This window comes from Ornithorhynchus anatinus, chromosome 4, assembly GCF_004115215.2.
Source record: "Ornithorhynchus anatinus isolate Pmale09 chromosome 4, mOrnAna1.pri.v4, whole genome shotgun sequence".
Classification (NCBI taxonomy): Eukaryota; Metazoa; Chordata; class Mammalia; order Monotremata; family Ornithorhynchidae; genus Ornithorhynchus; species Ornithorhynchus anatinus.
Genome location: NC_041731.1, coordinates 6,389,258 through 6,408,933, shown reverse-complemented (window position 1 = coordinate 6,408,933; position 19,676 = coordinate 6,389,258). Strand labels below are relative to the sequence as shown.

At 57.9% G+C, this 19,676-nt stretch overlaps 1 protein-coding gene across 1 annotated transcript in view; it reads right to left on the bottom strand.

Moving 5' to 3' along the window:
• The window catches only part of TG (thyroglobulin), a 141,215-nt gene extending 124,715 nt beyond the window's left edge, over positions 1-16,500 (bottom strand). The window contains exons 1-9 of the mRNA XM_039911929.1: positions 16,077-16,500; positions 14,325-14,433; positions 12,150-12,247; positions 10,069-10,272; positions 9,197-9,356; positions 3,528-3,634; positions 2,408-2,551; positions 2,041-2,226; positions 165-1,145 (exon numbers count right to left, since the gene is read on the bottom strand). Coding sequence (XP_039767863.1) covers positions 165-1,145; positions 2,041-2,226; positions 2,408-2,551; positions 3,528-3,634; positions 9,197-9,356; positions 10,069-10,272; positions 12,150-12,247; positions 14,325-14,433; positions 16,077-16,500 — 2,413 coding nt within the window. The remainder of the gene's footprint in view (positions 1-164; positions 1,146-2,040; positions 2,227-2,407; positions 2,552-3,527; positions 3,635-9,196; positions 9,357-10,068; positions 10,273-12,149; positions 12,248-14,324; positions 14,434-16,076) is intronic.
• Between the last annotated feature and the right edge of the window lie 3,176 nt (positions 16,501-19,676).

The window sequence follows — 19,676 nt, the reverse complement described above, 5'->3', positions numbered from 1 at the left end:
AAATACCGCAAAAAATATAAAGAGGAAGAAAGGGGGCACGGTCACGGCGGAGAGGAGGGCCAACCGGGGTCAGCGGGAAAGGCACTCAGCAGAGCCGAGGGTTTAGGTTGCGGGTGAGGGGAGGACGGGTGGGCCGAGCCCGGGGTGTACGGGGTCAGGCGGACTTGGAGGTGGCACCACGGGCCGGGGGCTGGCGGTGTCAAAAGGGCCGGTCGCTCCAGACCGCCCGGGGCCCGTGGACTTACACGACACGACGTCCCCGGCGGCCCGGTGGGTCCCCGGGACGGCCAGGCCGTCGGCATCCACGCAGAAGCAGCGGTCGTCGGAGCACTGGACCGGCAGGAAGCTTCCGTCGTCGGCACACGTGGGGACGAAGGGGCGGGACCCCGCCGGCCGGGCGGCCGCCCCGCGCCGCCCCGCCGCCCTCTGCTTCTCGCACTCGGTGGGGCAGCGGGGGCGCCGACCGGGCGGGCGGGGGGCCTCCGGGACAGACGGGGACTCGGGGCGTGGGCCGCAGCCTTGGGCCTCAAGGACCGTGCGGACCGCCTCGCCGAGGTCCCGGGCAAGGGGGGAGGGAACGGCCGCCACGCGCCGCAGGAAGGGCAGGAAGTCCGGGCGGGTCAGCAGGGTGTCCAGACGTCCCACGCCGTCCCCGTCAGGCGGCAGGCCGGCCGGTCCCCGTGCCCCCCGAGGCTGGAAGAACCGGCTGAGGTCCGCCGTGCTCCGGGGACCCACTGCCCCTGACAGGTTCCGGTGCCCCAGCCGGGTCAGGAACATCCCCCCGAACAGGTCCCGCTGGAGCCGCCGTGGGCCACGGGCCAGTCGGAGGGCCGTGAGGGCCAGCTCCCGGGTGGGGAACAGCCCCCTCACCAACTCGCCGAGGACGGTCTGCCAGGCGGGGCGCCGACTGGGGCCGGACCGCCGCCCGGGGTCGGGCCTCCGCTCGGGATCGGGAAGCTGCTCCGAGCCCACCAGCAGCTCCTCGAAGGTCAGAGGGCAGGACCCGGCCGGGCGGGCATCCTCCTGGGGCTGCGCACGTTCTTCCAGACCGGAGGTCGGACCACCTCGGCCCAGTGGTCCGGAGGGTCCGTAGAGAAGTCCGGACACGGCCCTCCGCCTCTCGGAAACACACGGCCTCTCTGAGCCTGGACCGGGAGATAGTGTGGCTCAGCACCCGCCCCTGCAAACCCCGGTGGACTCCGGGGGCCCCCAGCCCGTGGCACGAACGGAGGGGGCCCCTCCCTGGCCCGTTGTCCCTTTCCTCGCCTTTCGGCCGCGCTCCGCGATTCCCGCCGACCTCTGGCTCCCCCCGACCCACCGTCCCCTGGCCCGCCACCTCCCGGCCCAGTCTGCCCAGCGTGAGAAGCCTCAGTCAGGTGGTCGGCGCCCACTGCCCACACCGCCCATCGCACCCTCGGGCCGCTGCCGCTTTAGGGTGGACCGCAGGGGGGCGGCGGGCGGTGCCGGGTGGACTGGTAGTTCAGTTATATAGGGCCATCCTCTCCCAGGGGATTGGCCGAGGGTCAGTCTACCCTCGGGGCCAGTGTTTGTTCCCTGTGACTCCTCCGGCCCCACCTCGTGCTCTAGACAGACAGGGAGACGGGCTGGAAGAGAGCCACGCGGGTGGGCCGACGGGCAGACAGGCCGGCGGACGTACAGGCAAAGAGACGGGCCCCAGCTCTCCAAACGCATCATACCAACACCAGCGGGGAAACCCACCCCGGGTGGTGGAGGGGGGGGGGGAGGGAGAAGAGTGGAGGTCTGTTCCCCGGGGCTTGAGGAGAGAGACCCCCATGAGGTTGGGGCCGGCCGATCCGTTTCCTTTCGGACGTTGAAGTCGCAGGAAGCAGATCTTGCCACGGCAGCCGGCGGGCTCTCGATCCCGTCAGGTTACAGACTCCATGAGGTCAGGACCCGGCTGTGTCCTTTGCTACGGATGGATTTCCCCATAGGGCTTATTCCCTTCCCTAGTTCGTGGCAGGTGCTAACTACATACCACTGACTGCTTGACTGACTGACCGACTGACTGGCGTGACGTACCACAAGTAGGGCGGTCCCCCTGGCTCCGAGTTGCGTGGATCTCCCGCCCGTTGGCATCCACACACCAGCATGGGCCTTCCCGTTGGCATTGCGCCCGTCGGTACGCCCCGCCTGCATCGCAGGACGGCACGTAGGCATGCCCATAGGTAGTGGCTGCGAGTCTCTCCACCTCACACTGGGTAGGACCTGTAAGAAGAGTCGGGCATTAAGGAGAGAACGTGGGACCGGTCTCCCCAGGCCGACGGGTGGCACTGGGGGGGCGAAGGGGGCGGGGGCGCCCCCCCAACCGGAATCGGAGCGGAACTCGGACACCGATCCCAGCTGGAGTTCTTGCCTCCCGACCGTCTCCTGTCGGCCCGTTACTCACATCGGAATCGTCCCGTGAGGGCCAGCTGCACTCCCAGAAACCGCCTCTGCAGGATCCGGTACAGGGGGGTTTCAGAGAAGCTGTAGGCGGGATCGAGACTGGCAAAAATCGTGTCATAAATTTCATCCAGCAACAACTCCAGGCCTACCGGCAGGAGAGAACAAAAATCTGAGAACAAGGAGCCCTCAGAAGGAAGCCCTGACTCTTCCCTCCCGGTGGACCTCAGGCGTGACAAGACTCCTTACATTATAAACTCCCAGGGGATTGTAAACTCCTTGAGGGTAGGGACTGGTTCTCCCTGTAGTACTCTGCCAAACGCTTAGTCCAGCCCTCTGCCCACAGTGGCACCTAGTACAGTGCTCTGGACTGAGTAGGTGACAAAAACCGTCCACGCTAGGCAACCAGTAGAGCGCTCTGCCCACAGTAAGCATAAGGTACAATGCTCTGGACAGAGGTACCGGGTACAGTGCTCGGCCCACAGTCTGGTACCCAATACAGCGCTCTAAACGGAGTAGGTGACAAGCACAGTGCTCTGCCCAGAATAGATGCCCAGTAAATACGAACGAATGAATAAACACGGGGCAGAATCACCCAGCGGGCAGAATCGCCGAAGAATATTCTAGCCCCACGGGACAGGATGGCTTCCAGATCACCAGAGACAAAGCAACGAATCATTAGATCATATTTATTGAGCTCTCACTGTGTGCAGAACACCGTATTAAGAGCTTGGTAGAATTTAACAGAGTTGCTAGACACGTTCCCCGTTCACAAGGAGCTAAAACTAGAGGGGTGGTTTAGAAAGGCCAGTTTGGGAGGTGAAGTAGGTGGGGCATTGGCAGAATCCCCTGCCTTTCAGGGGAGACTTATAACCCCTAAATTAGTAATAATAATGATGATAATATTTGTTAAGCACTTACTATGTTTCAAGTACTGTTCTAAGCACCGGTGTAGATACGAGTTAATTAGGTCAGACCAGTCTCTGTCCCACACTGGCCTCGTAGTCCAAATAGGAAGGAGAACAGATAGTGAATTTCCATTTTGAAGATGAGGAAACTAAGGCACAGAGAAGTTAAGTGACCTGTCCAAGGTCACATAACTGAAGCGGAGGAGGGGACCTTACCAGTTTCTGCCAGCTCCCTGCCCAAACTGTCGACACAGTGACAGTAAGCAGAGACCTCTGGGAATCTTCTCCTGAAGGCACTGAAAGACAGGAACGCATCTGGAAACCTAAAGAGGGAAAAGGTCGTTCGGAAGGTCTTCAAAAGATGGTTGAGAAACCACATGGCCTAGTGGATAGTGATACCTAAATTCACTTTGCCTCAGTTGACTCAACTGTAAAACGGGGATTAAGGACGTGAGCCCTCTGTGGGACGTGGACTACGTCCAGCACGATTAGCTTGTTTCTACTCCAGCACGTGGTACAGTGCCTGGCGCATAGTAAGCACTTGATAAATACCATAAGAGAAAGAGCCAGGGTCCCTGGGGCACCAGGCCCTGGGGGCTCTGGAATAGCCCAGGTTGGGGGAAGGAGGAGGAACGGGAGGGGAAAGCCTCCACCAGGTCGGGATGGGGTCGGAGCGGGCTGGCTTGGGGACTGCTTCCCTGGATCATCTTATTTTAAACCCATTTTTTTTTTTTTTTTTGCCCTCTTCAGTAAACCATTCAGTTTCCATCCTGGTTCCCTGGAAATAGCTACCGCCCGTTTCCTTTCTCAAGAAAAGGGACCAGACGGCTGAATCCTTTTTTTTAATGGTATTTGTCAAGTGCTTATTATGTGCCAGGCACTGTACTAATCCAATCCAAACAAACTGGGAGCTGCCCGGAGGGAGAACCTGAGAGATTTTTTTTTTTTTTTTTTTTTACAGCGAGGCCCCTCTCTCTGTACATGAAGCAGGGAGATTCCTGCTGTCCATTGCAACGGAGAATATGGAACAGAACTCAAGGGGGAACCTCAAGCTTGCTGTCTATCCGCATATTTCAAAAGGGACGGGTCTTCACTTCTGGAGATCGAAAGGAAGGCCGTGGAATCCTCAAATCCTTCCTGGGAGGGAGAGAAGCCAGACTCCTCCGGAGGAAGCTGGTCGATGGGGAATTGGCCCGGCCTCAGTGGGGAGTTAAAGGAGACACTCTCTTCCCCGGTTATGAGGAAAATCGGTCTAAATCCCGACAGACCGATCAGGGGCCCTGCTACTGTCCACACCGGCTGGCCCAGACCCAACTGGCTCCAGCACTGTCCAAGCCGGCTGAACAAGACCAAACTCACCACATCCCCATCCGCGCTGGCTGGCCCAGACCGAACTGGATCCGATTCCCGGGCGGAGCAGCCAGGTGGCTGGGAGACGCCGGAATCGGGGCGGGGGGGGGGGGGGGGGGACGGCACGGAGGAGCCCCGGATGAGGCTGGCCAGCGGGGAGGCCGACGAAAGCCGGAGGTGACGGCGAGGCGGCTGGGAAGTCACCTTTCCATCCAGCCGGCCGCCACCTCGGTACCCCGGCCTCGTCCGGAACTTTCATTTCTTCCAGGCGCTTTCGCATCAGTTTCCACGTCGTTAATCCTCACGGCATCCCCGTGAGACCCAGAGGGAGCTCCTTCTGTACAGGGATCGTATCTCACGCTGCTGTCTTACTTTCCCAATCTATCAGTCCACGAATGGCACTTACTGAGCTCTTACTGTGTGCAGAGCACTGTACCGAGCGCTTGGGAGAGTATAATACAGCAGAGTTGGCGGGCACCGCAACCCGGCTCGCACGCTTCTCTCTTCTAACGCTAACCTTCTCACCGTACCTCCATCTCATCCACCTCTCCGCCTAAATCCTCTTGCCTGAATCCCGCCTCCGGCTTGGAACGCCCTCCCTCTTCATATCCGACGGACACTCTCTCTCCTCTCCTTACCCAAGGCCCATCTCCTCCAAGAGGCCTTCCCGGACTAAGCTCCCTTCTTCAACCCCCAACACCAACCCCACGGCACTAATGTCCAGATCTGTAATTTATTTATTTAGATTAATGTCTCCCTCCCTCTCTAGGCTGTAAACTCACTGTGGGCAGGGAATGTTTATTGTTGTACCGTACTCTCCCAAGAGCTCGTTACAGTACTCTGCACACGGTAATCGCTCAATAAATACAATCGTCTGACTGTCACCTGCCCACAACCAGCTTATCGCACTCAAGGGACCTCAAGCAATAGCTTTACTCCCTTGGGGAGAAGCAGGGATTCTTAACCCCACCTTAAGGGGAAGAAAACCGAGGCCCCAGAGAGGTGAGTTGCCCAAGGTGACACGGCAGAGCTAATGATATTAACGATAAATATAAAGGATAAAGGATAATGATAATATTAATGATAAATATAAATGCATAAAATGATAAATAGGGTCTTTCTTAAGTGCTTACTATGCGAGTAGGTCTGGGAATCAGGGGACTTGGATTCTAATCCCAGCCCTGCCACTTGTCTGCTGTGTGGTCTTGGGCAAATCACTTCACTTTTCTGGGCCTCAGTTCCCTCATCTGCAAAATAGAGATTCAAGACCTGTTCGCTCTCCCATTTAGACGGTGTGAGCCCCACGTGGGACCCGATTAGCCCGAATCTAGTCCAGCGCTCAGTACAGCGCCTGACACACAGTAAACGCTTAACAAATACCATTACTATTATCACGTGTCAGGTCAGGCAGACACAGTTCCACCCGGGGTACTCAGTCTCGGGGACCGGAAGCCGGGCTCCCCCGTCTCCCCGCGTCGCCACCGCGCCATCGAAGCTCATCCCGCCGCCACCCACCCCTGACGGCTTCGACCCTCGACGCCGGGACCCGGTATCGCCCCGGAGTGGGCCGCGAGGAAGCGGGCGAAGACTTGGTGAGCGGCACCCGTTGTGGCCGGGAAACCCGGCTCGTTCATTTGCCTTGCTAAACGGGTCTGGGAAATTCGCGGCGCCCGCCTGCCCGGGCTGCTCATCGCCCCACTTTCCGTAGGGATTTTTTCTTTTTTTTTTTAATGGTATTTGCTAACCACTTATTGGGCGTCCAGCACCGCTACAAGCACTGGGGTCGACACAGGTTAATCCGGTCCTTTTTTTCTATGGCATCTGTTAATAATAATAATAATAATGGTAACGATGGTATTTAAGGGCTTACTGTGCGCGAGGCACTGTACTAAGCACCGAGGCAGCTGCAAGCAGATCGGGTTGGACCCAGTCCCCGTCCCATGAGGAGCTCATGATCTCGATCCCCATTTTATAGACGGGGCGACTGAGGCACAGAGGTCACCCAGCGGAGAGGTGGCGGAGACGGGATTAGAACCCGTGGCCTTCTGACTCCCAGGCCCGGGCTCTTATGATGATCCAGGCGCTCTTTTAAGTGCTGGGGCAGACGCAAGCCTAGCAGGTTGAGATGTGGTCCACAGCTCGCACGGGGCTCACAGTCTTAATCCGCATTCTACAGATGAGGTGACTGAAACACAGAGAGGGTAGCGACGCCTGTCGACTCGTTTCATTTTGCTGTCCGTCTCCCCCTTTTAGACTGTGAGCCCCCTGTCGGGCAGGGACCGCCTCTATCTAGGGAAGCGGCGTGGCTCGGGGGAAAGGGCCCGGGCTTGGCCGTCGGAGGTCATGGGTTCGAATCCCCGCTCCGCCGCATGGCAGCTGCGTGACCGTGGGCGAGTCACTTCACTCCTCCGGGCCCCGGTTCCCTCATCCGTAGGATGCGGATGAAGACCGTGAGCCTCCCGTGGGACGACCCGATTACCCCGTACCCGCCCCGGCGCTTAGAACGGTGCTCTGCACACAGTAAGCGCTTAACAGATACCGACATTATTACCACCGGTGGCCCGGTTGTCCGTTCCAAGTGCTTAGTACGGTGCTCCGCACACGGTAAGCGCTCAAGAGATACGATCGAGTGAATGAAAGTGACTTGTCCAAGGTCACACAGGCACGAGGTCACACAGGCACAAGGTCACACACACAGTTGGGGAGCCGGGATTAGAAGCCAGGTTTTCTAGCTCCCGGGCCTGTGCTTTATCCACTAGGCCACGCTGCCTTCTCAGTCCTGGTGTGCGGTGTCAGGCCTTTGCGGTTTTTCTCTGATGCCCCCCGCCTGCAGCAGTGTGGAGTCGGGGCAGATCCCGAGGGGGGAGATGAGAGAAACGGGGGACCGGGGCCGGGCCTCCCTCTCGGCCACCGGGTTGACTTGTCTTCCCTCTTGTGGCCGGACCCTGCAGCCAGAGGTCAGAAACCTCCCTCCGGGAGGCCGAGGTCTAATCAGGACCTTGTTTCTCGTAACGGCAATAATGACGTTGGTATTCGTTAAGCGCTCACTCGGAGCCGAGCACTGTTCCGAGCGCTGGGGGAGATACGGGGGTCATCGGGCCGTCCCACGCGAGGCTCCCGGGCTTCACCCCCATTTTCCAGATGAGGTCCCGGAGAAGTGACTCGCCCACAGTCCCACAGCTGCCAAGTGGCAGAGCCGGCATTCGAACCCACGACGTCTGACTCCCAAGCCTCCCCGACCCTCCTCTCTCCGCCCACGGCCACGATCTCGATGCCAGGGGGCCACAGGGTGGGGGTGGAACCCTGACTTATTCTGAAAAGGAACACGGAGTTCTTTCTCTAACCTGGTTTCCTCACCCTCCCGGGCTAAGGCGCTCGGAGGATGTTGCCGATGAGGTGCTCCCCTACTGACGGACTCTCTTTTTCCACCGTTATTCGTATCTGTTGAGCACTTACTATGTGCCAGGCACCGTGCTAAGAGCTGGGGTAGATGCGAGCTCACCCGGTTGGTCCCGGTCCCGAACGCGGCTCCCGGTCTTCATCCCCATTTTACAGATGAGGTCAATGAGGCACAGGGAGGGAGGCGACTAGCCCGAGGTCACACAGCGGACACGCGCAAGAGCGGAGACCGGAACCCAGGTCCTTCCGACTCTACCCACTAGGCCACGTTGCTTCCTAAAGAAATTCTTTAAGTCACCCCCCCCGCCTTCGTGCGGGAAGGGGACCGTGGGCCTCTCTGAGCTTAGGGGAGAGCGGGCGGGAGGTTGCCACCCGTCTCAGAGACCTCCATTCGTTTATTCATTCGGTTGCATTTATTGGACGCCTACCGTGTGCTAAGCACTGCACTAAGCCCTTGGGAGAGGACAATATAACAATAAACAGATACCTTCGCCGCTCGGACCTGCGGGGAAGGGGTCTTTCGGTCACCGTTATTTCCAGCCCGGAAGGGCCTCGGCCTACAACGGAAACCCTCCCGTGGTGACGTTGACCCGACGAGCCCCCGCTCTCGCAGCCGATCCCACGATACCCCGGAAGGCTGCCGAACAACCCTCCCCTCCTCCGGGGGCCGGAGAGGAAGATGGGCCGTCGGACCGTAAGCACCGCGAGGGCGGGGGTCAGCGTGCCTTCGACCGCTGTCTCGTCAGTCGACGTGCAGAGCGCCGTACTGAGCGCTTGGGAGACCAAGAATCCGGTCCAGCGCTCTACCCGAAGCGGGCGCTCGCTCGGTCCCGTAGCGGGAATCGAACGAGCGTAGAGTCGGGCTCTCCGGTCCCGGTTCCGCCACCGACCCGCTGTGCGACCTCGGGCGGGTCACTTGACTCTCCGGGCCTCAATTTCCTCATCTGTACAGCGGGGTTAAGAAACCTGCTCTCCATCCCTGAGAGGAGGAGCCCCGTGTGGGGCCGGAGACCCGTCCCGTCGAACTATCCTTTATCCATCCCGGTGCTCGGCGCGGGACTCCGGCATCGAGCGAGCGCTCGATGGGCGCTGTAGCTAACCGAGGGCAACCGCGGGGCAGAGACCAGCTCGCTTACCTGCCATAGTTGTGAACGAGGTCGAAGACCATCACGTCGGTCGTGTTGACGAATTTGCACTGGACGGGAGAGAACCGTCCGTCCGCCGAGCACTGAGGAGGCGACCTCTCCCCCACGCCGTGGAGAACGCGGCGGCCGCGGATCTCACAGCTCCCGGGACCTGTGGGGAGACCGAGGCCACCCGTCAGTGGTCCCAGACCCTCGAGAGGTCCAGCTGGACCGGTCGCTGTGGGTCTCGCCTCCCGTGGGTTCTTGGAAACGACAGGACCTGGGATCCGGTCCTCCCCTCCACAGCGCGGGAGTTGCGTTTGCCAGAGATGCGACGACGGTCGCTTCTGTGGCACCGGGGGGAAGGGCAAAGGGCGGCGATGGTTCCGAAACCACTGAAACACAACCCAGAGGGAGTAGGGAATGTGTCTGTTTCTTGTTAGAGCGCACTCTCCCAAGAACCTAGCACAGTGCTCCGCACGCAGTAAGCGCTCAATGGAGACGATGGAACCGAGTTAGCGACCGGAGCCTCCGAGGTCGTTAAGGCAGCCTGCATGGTGTTTTTGTTCCGGAAGCCCCGCGTCGGGTCACTAGCACCGTACGGGGAGCTGACCCGTAACGGGTTCCAGATCACGGTTTCCGGGAAAGGGGCGGTGCGACCGAACACTCGGCCCGAGCCCCCGAACTCTCCCTTCGGGTTTCCCGGACGACGCCAACGAACCGAGGCAGAGCTTCCACCCCTGACGCGCCACGCGATCCCCGCCCAAAGCCGGGGCACTCTCTGGCCAATCCACGGCCGCGTCCCTCGGCCCCCGCGGGCGAACGGGGTCCCGGACGATCCCGTCCCGTCGGGGCGGGCTCCGCGGCCGTCGAGCGTCACTCACACTGAGCCGTTCGTCCGGGTCGGCGGGTGCCGTAAACCTCCATCCCTTCGGCGTCCACGCACCAGCACCGCTCCTGCCCCAGGTCACACTGCACGGGCTCGAAGTCGCCCGAGTCACTGCAGCGGGGCAGATGGCGGGTGGCCGTGCTGTTGAGGTAGCTGCTGAGCAGGATCCGTTGTTTCTGGAGCTGGCAGGAGGACAGACCTGGGGGGACCAGACGTCCCGCTTCGGGTCAGCTTTCACACCGCTTCATCCGGGGGAAACTCCCGATGTCCCGGCTCACTTCCCCCAACGCCTTCGTTCCTCTAGTGCCAACCTTCTCACCGTCCCTCCGTCCCGTCCATCTCGCCGCCGACCCCTCGCCCCCATCCCGCCTGGAACGCTCCCCGTCTTCCTATCCTGCGGTCGATGACTCTCCCGGCCTTCAAACCCTTATCGAAGGCACGTCTCCTCCAGGAGGCCTTCCCTGACTAAGCCCTCTTTTTCTCTCCTCCGACTCCCTTCTGACTTGCTCCCTTTATCAGGGTGGCTCGGTGGAAAGAGCACGGGCCTGGGAGTCAGGGGTCAGGGGTTCGAATCCCGGCTCTGCCGCTTGTCAGCTCTGTGACTTTGGGCTGTGCCTCAGTTCCCTCATCTGGAAAATGGGGATTAAGACTGCGAACCCCACCTGGGACAACCTGATCTCCTTGTATCCCCCCCAGCGCATGGAACAGTGCTTTGCACGTAGTAAGCGCTTAACCAATGCCCGCATTATTATTCATCCCCCTTCCCAACCCCGAAGCACGTGTGCATGTATCTGTCATTTTTTTCTATTAATGTCCGTCTCCCCCTTTAGACTCTAAGCCCGTTCTGTCTGTTTCACACTGTTATATTGTACTCTCCCGTGTGCTTAGTAATAATGATGGTGGTGTTTGTTACAGCCCTTACTATGCGCAGAGCACCGTTTCTAAGCGCCGGGGGAGATACAAGGTGATCAGGTCGCCCCACGTGAGGCTCACCGTCTTCATCCCCGTTTTACAGATGAGGTAACTGAGGCCCAGAGAAGTGAAGTGACTCGCCCACAGTCACCCAGCTGACAAGGGGCGGAGCCGGGATTCGAACCCATGACCTCCGACTCCCAGGCCCGGGCTCTTCCCACTGAGCCACGCTGCTTCTCTGTACAGCGCTCTGCACACGGTAAGCACTCGATGAGTATGATCGACTGTTTTCAGTATCGTCGTCATCGTGATCGTGGTATTTCTAAAGGGCTCGATAACTGAGCCAAGCACTGAGCTAAGCAGTGGGGTAGATTTATTTTATTTTATGGCGTTCGTTAAGCACTTGTTACGCGGCAAACGCTGTTCTGAGCGCTGGGGTAGGTACAAGACGATCAGGTCGGACACAGTCCCTCTCCCACGTGGGGCTCACGGTCTAAGTAGGATGAAGAAGAGGTATCCCCGCTTTAGAGTTGAAGAAACCGAGGCACAGAGAGGTTAGGTGACTTGCCCAAGGTCACATAGCAAGCCATTGGAAGAGGTGGCATGAGAACCCAGGTCCTTCTGACTTTCAGGCCTGTGCTCCCCCGACTAGGCCACGCCGCTTCTGCAGGCTACACCGGTAGATAAAGGAGCATCAGAGCAACCACGGTCCCCATCCCACCTAGAGCTCACACTCTAAGAGGACGGGAGGGTAGGGATCCGATCCCCATTTTACAGAGGAGGAAACCGAGGCCCAGAGCAGTCGCTTGTCAGAGGTCACGCAGCGGGCCGCAACCCAGGGCTCCTCACTCCCGGGTTTGGGGGTTCCCACCAGGCCCCGCTGCCCGTCTGAAACGGGAGGAACCTTGAATACACGACCGACGAAGGAGGAGGAGTGGAAAATGGAGGAGGGGGGCCTGTGTTTCTACAGACCCGTTTCCACCTGGATTTTAAGAAACCAGTGCCTCTCAAGCAACAGCCAGTCAAGTGTTGGGCTCCCAGATCCTCTGCCCTCTCCCGTCCCCCAAGAGCCTCTCGCCAAGCCCGGTCCTCCTTCCCCGGTCCCCGCGTCCCCCCGTTGCGCGAACTCGGTCGGAGCAGCGACGATCCCGACCGGCCACTTACAGACGTCGGGGACTCCGGCGCGCTTACTGCCGGGCACCTCGGCTCCTTCGGCGTCGACGCACCAGCACGACCGCTGCTTCTCGCTGCACTGCGTGGTTCTGGCAGGGGGGACAAACCACGCTCAATAATAATAATAATGTCGGTATTTGTTAAGCGCTTCCTATATGCAGAGCACCGTTCTAAGCGCCGGGGGAGATACAGGGGAATCAGGTCGTCCCACGTGAGGCTCGCCGTTAATCCCCATTGTACCGATGAGGTAACTGAGGCACCGAGAAGTGAAGCGACTCGCCCACGGTCACACAGCCGACGGGCGGCAGAGCCGGGATTCGAACTCATGACCTCCGACTCCCAAGCCCGGGCTCTTTCCACGGAGCCACGCTGCCGTTTCCCTCCCCGCGGTGGGGGAGGCGGGAGAGGAGGTGAGGTCTGGGGAGAAGAGCGAGGGGCCGGGAGTCGGGTGACCCGGATCCAGGACCCCGCTCCATCGCTGGCCTGCCGCGTGACCTTGGGTAGCGTCGCCTGAACCTCTCCGTGTTTAGACTTTCTTCTCTGTAAAATAGAGATCGGACCCCTGTCGGCTCTCCCCCTTGGTCTGCGTCCGGTCCGATTCTTCTGGATCAGACCCGGTGCTTAGCACGGTGCCCGGCACGTAGTACGGGCTGGCTGGCTGGATACCATCTTTGAGAAGCAGCGTGGCTCAGTGGAAAGAGCGTGGGCTTTGGAGTCAGAGGTCATGGGTTCGAATCCCAGCTCTGCCACTTGTCAGCTGGGGGACTGCGGGCCAGTCACTTCACTTCTCTGGGCCTCAGCGCCCTCATCTGTAAAATGGGGATGAAGACCGTGAGCCCCACGTGCGACGACCTGATTCCCCTGTGTCTATCCCAGCGCTTAGAACGGTGCTCGGCACATAGTAAGCGCTTAACAAATACCAATATATATAGACGAGCTCCGTCTGGGACCGGGACGGCGTACGGCCCGATTACCTTTTATCTGTCCCAGCACTGAATCGAGTGCTTTCATTCCTTCAATAGTATTTATGGAGCGCTTCCAATGTGCTCTGCACTGTGCCGAGCGCTCGGTGGGACACGGTAAGCGCTTAACAAACACTACAACTATTACACTTGCTATTATTATTACCAACAACCATTATTCCCGCAGTTTTCACTTCTTTTCGGCAAGTTGTGTAGACTGGGAGCTCTCTGGGGGCAGGAAAGTATCTATATCGTTACACCGTCCTTTCCCGAGCGCTTAGCGCCGACGCTCTGCACACAGTAAGCGCTCAGTACGATACGATTGATCGATTGGCCGAGTTCAGTAGTCATCGGCAACGTTGTCAGTGAGCATACGGCGCCGGGGAGAGGAGGAAGACCGACGTCGGTTAATTGAGAGAAAGGAGGAGGGAATCATCTGTAGATTTCCCATATCGTCCGTGAGTCGGGACGATAGAGAATCGACTGACCCCGCAAGGGGCGGCGTCTGGATCTTGCCGATCTGAGGATCGCGATTTCCCATCCTATCCCCACCGCGGCGAGAGACTGCACTGTCTTTCTCCTCTCCTGATCAATCAATCAGTGATCTGCACTGAAGCAGCGGGCCCAGCGGATAGAGCACGGGCCTGGGAGTCAGAGGGAGCTGGGTTCCGATCCCGACTCCGTCGTCTGCCTGCTGGGTGACCCTGGGCAAGACACACAGCTTCTCCGGGCCTCAGTTAGCTCATCTATAAAGTGGGAATTGAGACCGTGAGCCCTATGGGGACGGGGACCGTGTCCAACCCGATCATCTTGTACCTACCCCTGGCACATAGTAAGGGCTTTACAAATACCGCAGGTATTGATTATTTTATCACTCTTAGATCCACCCCCGCTCCCCACCCCACAGAGGGTCCGACATCTGAATATCAACTGTATAGATCTCCACCGCCCTATTCATTTGGTTTATCGAGACGTACATTACCCCGATTCTATTTATTCGCCACTGTTTTTACGAGATGCTCTTCCCCTCGACTCTATTTATTGCCATTGTTCTCGTCCGCCCGTCTCCCCCGATCAGACCGTGAGCCCGTCAGAGGGCGGGGGCCGTCTCTATCTGTTGCCGACTTGTCCGTTCCAAGCGCTTAGTCCAGTGCTCTGCACATAGTAGGCGCTCGACAGATACCATCGAACGAATGAATCTTACCGGAACTGGCCGTTCTCTAAGCACTGAGGGACGTAGTCGCGGTTCTCCCGGAAGGCCTTCTCCCGCAGCAGTTCGCACGGGCGCAGCGGCTGAGAGTCGGCTCGGTACTCTACGAGAAGGGATGAGCGCGTCCACAGGGGGCCCTCGGTTCATTCCGGCAGCGGAGGGGTCACCGCACTCCGCCGTCGGCCCGGCCTCCCACCCCTGGCCCCGACCGTGTTTGTCCTCCAAATTTCCCTCGGTTTCCGTCGAATCCACTACACCGCGCGTTACTTTTACGCTCTGGAAGCCGGCACTCATTAAAAATACCGCCTTTCTCCGTTTTCTCTCTCTAGGCTAAGTCTCCGGCCCTTCTTTTCGTTTCTTTATTTCCTCCCATCTTTTCCTTCTCACTCTCCTCCAGCGCCATCCCCCCTGGCCGCTTCCTCCTCTGCCTTTTCCTTCTGACTCTCTGGGCTTGTCCAGAATCCGGGGGGGGGGGGGGGGGGGGGGTCTTCCAGATTTCCGTTTCCATTCGGCAGCCTATTCCTCGGAGATGGCAGGGAGGTGCACTGGGGATCTTCATGGATGGGAGGGGGCCCACGTGATTCCCCCGACCTCAGGGCAGACTGGATCCAAGATTGTGTGCACCCTGACCCCCCTGCTCCAGTGAATAAAGCCTGACAGGGAAAGCTCTCCCTCTTCCCCATCCACATAAGCTACCGGGGGCTTACTGTCGCCTGACCTGGGATTTCCCATCTGCAAATGTTTCTGGGAATTGGAGTCCAAGGTGGCCAAACGAATAATCAGAGCACTGTGGCGTCCTGACCCGCGGTTGCGATTCCCAAAATCGTGGGTGCGACCCCGTTATCTGTCGAGGGCCCGGTATATCTTCTAGTGCGTAGATCGTGGGCCCGGGAGTCGGAAGGACCTGGGTCCTAATCCTGGTTCCACCACTTATCTCCCGCGTGACCTTGGGCAAGTCAATTAATGATGCTGGTGTTTGTTAAGCGCTTAGCCCGTGCTCTTTCCACTGAGCCACGCTGCTTCTCTAAGTCAGTTAAGTTCTCTGTGTTTCAGTTACCTCATCTGTAAAATATTAAGGCCGAGCCCCATGTGGTTATCTTGATTATCTTGCATCTACGCCAGTGCTCAATGGAGTGCCGGATACATAGTTAGGGCTTAACAGATACCATAAAAGAAATAATAATGTCGGTATTTGTTAAGCGCGTACTATGTGCAGAGCACTGTTCTACGCGCTGGGGGAGATACAGGGTCATCAGGTTGTCCCACGTGAGGCTCACGGTTAATTAATCCCCATTTTACAGATGAGGGAACTGAGGCACAGAGAAGTGAAGCGACTCGCCCACAGTCACACAGCTGACAAGCGGCAGAGCCGGCATTCGAACCTATGACCTCTGAGTCCCAAGCCCGGGCCCTTCCCGCTGAGCCACGCTGCTTCTCTAGCCACGCCGCAGAAAGAAAGAGTGGTCGGGAACAAAGCAATTCTACTCCTTTTACTAGGACAGGGATTCTGTCCGACCTGACGAATCTGTGCTCAGGACAGCGCTTGGCACAAAGTAAGTACTTTTTATTGTTACCGTTCAGGTGCCACAAGGGGATGGGACTCCCTGACGCCGTCCGAGTCCCGACGAGTGACCGAACTCCCAGCCCTCGGACCCCCGGGGTCAACCGGGCCCTCCGTCCCAGTTAGCCAGCCCTTTCCCGTGGCCACCCCGCCCCGGCCCGGCCGCCACCCGAACACAGACTCACCGAAAACGTTGGCCGACACGGTGACAGCCCAGGAGAGCAGGAGGCAAAGGAGGTGCGGGGCCATTGCGAGAGGCCAGAACTGACCCCCGTCAGACGAGGAGGTCTCCCGGTCTGCTCTCTCTCGCCCGCCAACGGGCCTTTTATAGATCTGCCGCCGGCCCCCGAGGAACCGGTCCACTGGGCGGTCGATGGGACCGGTGACGCAGTCTTCGTCTCCAGCCGTCGCGTCACGAGGGACGCCGAGGAGCTCAGCCCCGTTACGCCCGGCCCTCCAAACCCCCCTCGGGCAGCCGGTGAGCCGGGAGGGCAGTTCCGAGCTGGCAGCGGTGGCGGTTGGCGCGTGGGGGCGGGGGGGGATAGAGGACCGGAGCCAGGCCCGGGACGTTGAGGCAGGGGGAGCCTCCGCTTCGGACCCCCGGGGCATCGGCTCAAGCGCCCAGCTGATGCCTCGGCCCCAGGCCCGTCACCTCACTGCCTCCTCTCGCTCGAGGCGAACGCCGTCTTTCCTTCGCTTGGAAACTTCCAACCCCAAAGCTTCCGGGACGCAAATCCAGTCAACTCCCGGCGGTTGGCTGATGCTTCGCCCCTTTCACACAGAAAATAACACACGATAACCTAACGCTGTCAGCCAGAGGGGTCCAAGGACATGGGGAAAGGTAAAAGCAGCCATAACGTCGAGGGCTTTCATTTTACCGGGGCATCTTCACGCGAGCCATCTCACTTCGTACCCCTAACCTCTCCTGTGAGTCGACGCCTCGCCGTGGCAGGAGAGTCTGCGCATGCCATGAAAGATATTCCCTCGTTAGGCTTACCTAGAATGCAGAGGTCTAAACTGAAAGGTCAAAGTTGATTCATCTGTGCCGGGCAGGGGAAAGACTCAAAGGAGGACGATCGAGTGATCGAAACGTTGACCAAAGACAACGGCAGAGACTTAATTTTCTACTCTGCAGAGAAAGGCAATGGTAAACCACTTCTGTATTTTTTTTTTACCAAGACAACTCTACGGATATACACACTAGAACGACTCAGAAAGGGGACATTCTGGAGGGAATACATCCATAAGGTCGCCATGAGTCGGAAACTACTCGACGGCATACGAAGAGCCTCCGCTCCCCTGGGAAGCAGGGAGGGGCAGCTATTTCCATTCCCATTTCACAGAGGAGGAAAGGGGGGTCCAGAGAGGTGAAGGGACTCGCCCGGGGACATACAGAAGACCCAGTGGCCGAGCCGGGACTCAAACTCGGGTCCCCTGACGCCGAGACCCAGACTCTTCCCGCTAGGCCACGGCCAGGTGCCCTGCGATTTGGATCGATGCTCCTGGCACCCGCTTCATCCTCCTCCTCATCAGTGATGTTTATTGAGTGCTTACTGGGTGCTTGGCACTGTACTAGGTGCTTGGGAGAGAGTACAATTTAACAGAGTCCGCAGACAAGTTCCCCTGCCCACCGTGAGCCGCGGTGAGAAGCGGCACGACTCGGCGGACGGAGCACTGGCCCGGGAGGCTCCGCCACTTGTCTGCTGCGTGACCTCGTGCAAGTCACTTCGCTTCTCTGGGTCTCAGTTCCCTCATCTGCGAAGTGGGGGTTAAAACTGTGAGCCTCATGTGGGACAGGGAGTGTGGTCCAACCGACCTTGCATCTATCCCAGCACCTAGAAAGGTACCTGGCACCTCGTAAGCGCTCAATAAATACGACTGAGTGAATAACAAATGCCCTAAAAAGAGCTTACAGCCTAGAGGGGAGACGGACATTAAGACAAATAAATAACGCCTGAGGCACTGTGGCTATCGCCACTGGGGTCGATCGAGAGCAGCCCGTAGGTTCTCCCGGGAGATAGAAGTGCGTCAGACCTCGCTCCGCTCGCTGGGACGGAACCGCTCGGGAGGAAGAGAGACAGTCAGCCGAGACCGTCGCCTGGGCGCCTGCTCTCATCCTCTCGCCACCCATTCAGGGACTCGGGGTCTACGGGTGGGTCGTGGCTCTCTTAAGAACTTACAGAAAAAACAAAAACCAAAACCCGTCTGGATAGTCCAGCCCTCCAAGCGTCGCCGCGTTACGAGAAACGCCGACTCGAGATGACAGGGCAGATTTTCACCGTATGACCTTCGGGCTCCCCAGATCCAGCCTTTTGGTGAGCACCCATCATCGTCACTTACTAGAGGCCAAGCACTGTACTAAACGCCGGGGCAGATACAAGACAATCGCATCAAACACAGTCCCCGTCCCACACGGGGCTCACGGCCGAAGAGGGAGAGCGTGGGTAAGGTGAGGAAACTGAGGCCAGGTGACTAGTCCAGGGTCACCGAGCAGGACGGTGGGGGGGCCCCGCGCCTAGAACCCAACTCTTCTGAGAGACCCGAGTCCTTCCCACTTAAGTCCCGCTGTTTCTCGGACCAGATCTCCGCCTGAGGAGGGAATGTGAGGAAATGAGTTGCTACTGCAGCGGGAAGAATTTAGGGCAGATCCCCAAGAGACTTTCCAGAACACAGAAGCAAAACTTAGGTCGCGGTGGAATCGATTTACGTGGGAGTCTTTCCAGAAGGTTAGGGATCTCACGCTAATCTATTGCTATATCGTACTCTCCCAAGCGCTTGGAACAGTACTGTGCACACAGTACGAACTCAATAAATACAACTGGATGGTGATATAAACTAAATTCACAGGATTAGAATGTGCAGGGCCAGCAATAAAGTACACATACATATTAGATTCTAGTTCCCTTTTCCTGTTGCTATTTAAAATGAAATCTAAAAAATCAGATGGCACGGTCCTTGAGGACAGGGACTGTGGTTTTTTTTTTTTTTTTAAATGGCATTTCAGTGTTCACTATGTGCCAGGGGCTGTACTATGACAAATCGGGTCGGACGCGGTTCCTGTCAAACATGGGACTCTATCTCGGTCCTCATTTCACTGATGAGGTAACTGAGAGGCAGAGGGGTAAAGCGACTTGCTCAAGGTCTCGCAGCAGACAAGCGGCCGAACCGGAATCAGAACCCAGTTCCTCAGATTCCCAGGTCCGCACTCTACCCACGAGGCCACGCTGCTTCCTGACCAAGTCAGCGCGGGGTTCCCGATGTCTTCCGTAGCCAGAACTCTCCGGCTCCGTTATCCAATTTAAGAAACTCCCGGGGCTTCACATTTTTCCAGCAATTTATCCTAGTGGCGATCACATCTTTAGCGCAGAATTTGGGGCAGCAGAAAGGAAACTGGAAAATGGTGGGTAAGTGGAATAGTTTTAATAAAGAGTTTTACGTACAGTACCTTACGTGGGGAACAGTGTGTTTGCGAATTTAAATAATTTTTGAACGTACAGTGGTGTGTACTCTTATCAAAGGTAAATTCAAGTTTCCCACCTATCGGTTCTAAATTTCATTTATACAGATCGCTAGAACTGAAAGGCAGCGGTTGAGGCATAAAATAACGTTCAAGTATCTTAACATCATCAGATCGACAGCCTCCTTTCAACAGTTTTTGGCTTTTTTTTTTTTTTTTTTTTTTTTTTTACAAATTTCAAAACCTGTACATACCTCTTTAATTTTTAGAAACAAGTCTGTTAAAAGGCAACATTTCATGTTAACCACAGATTCTTAGAGTCTACTGT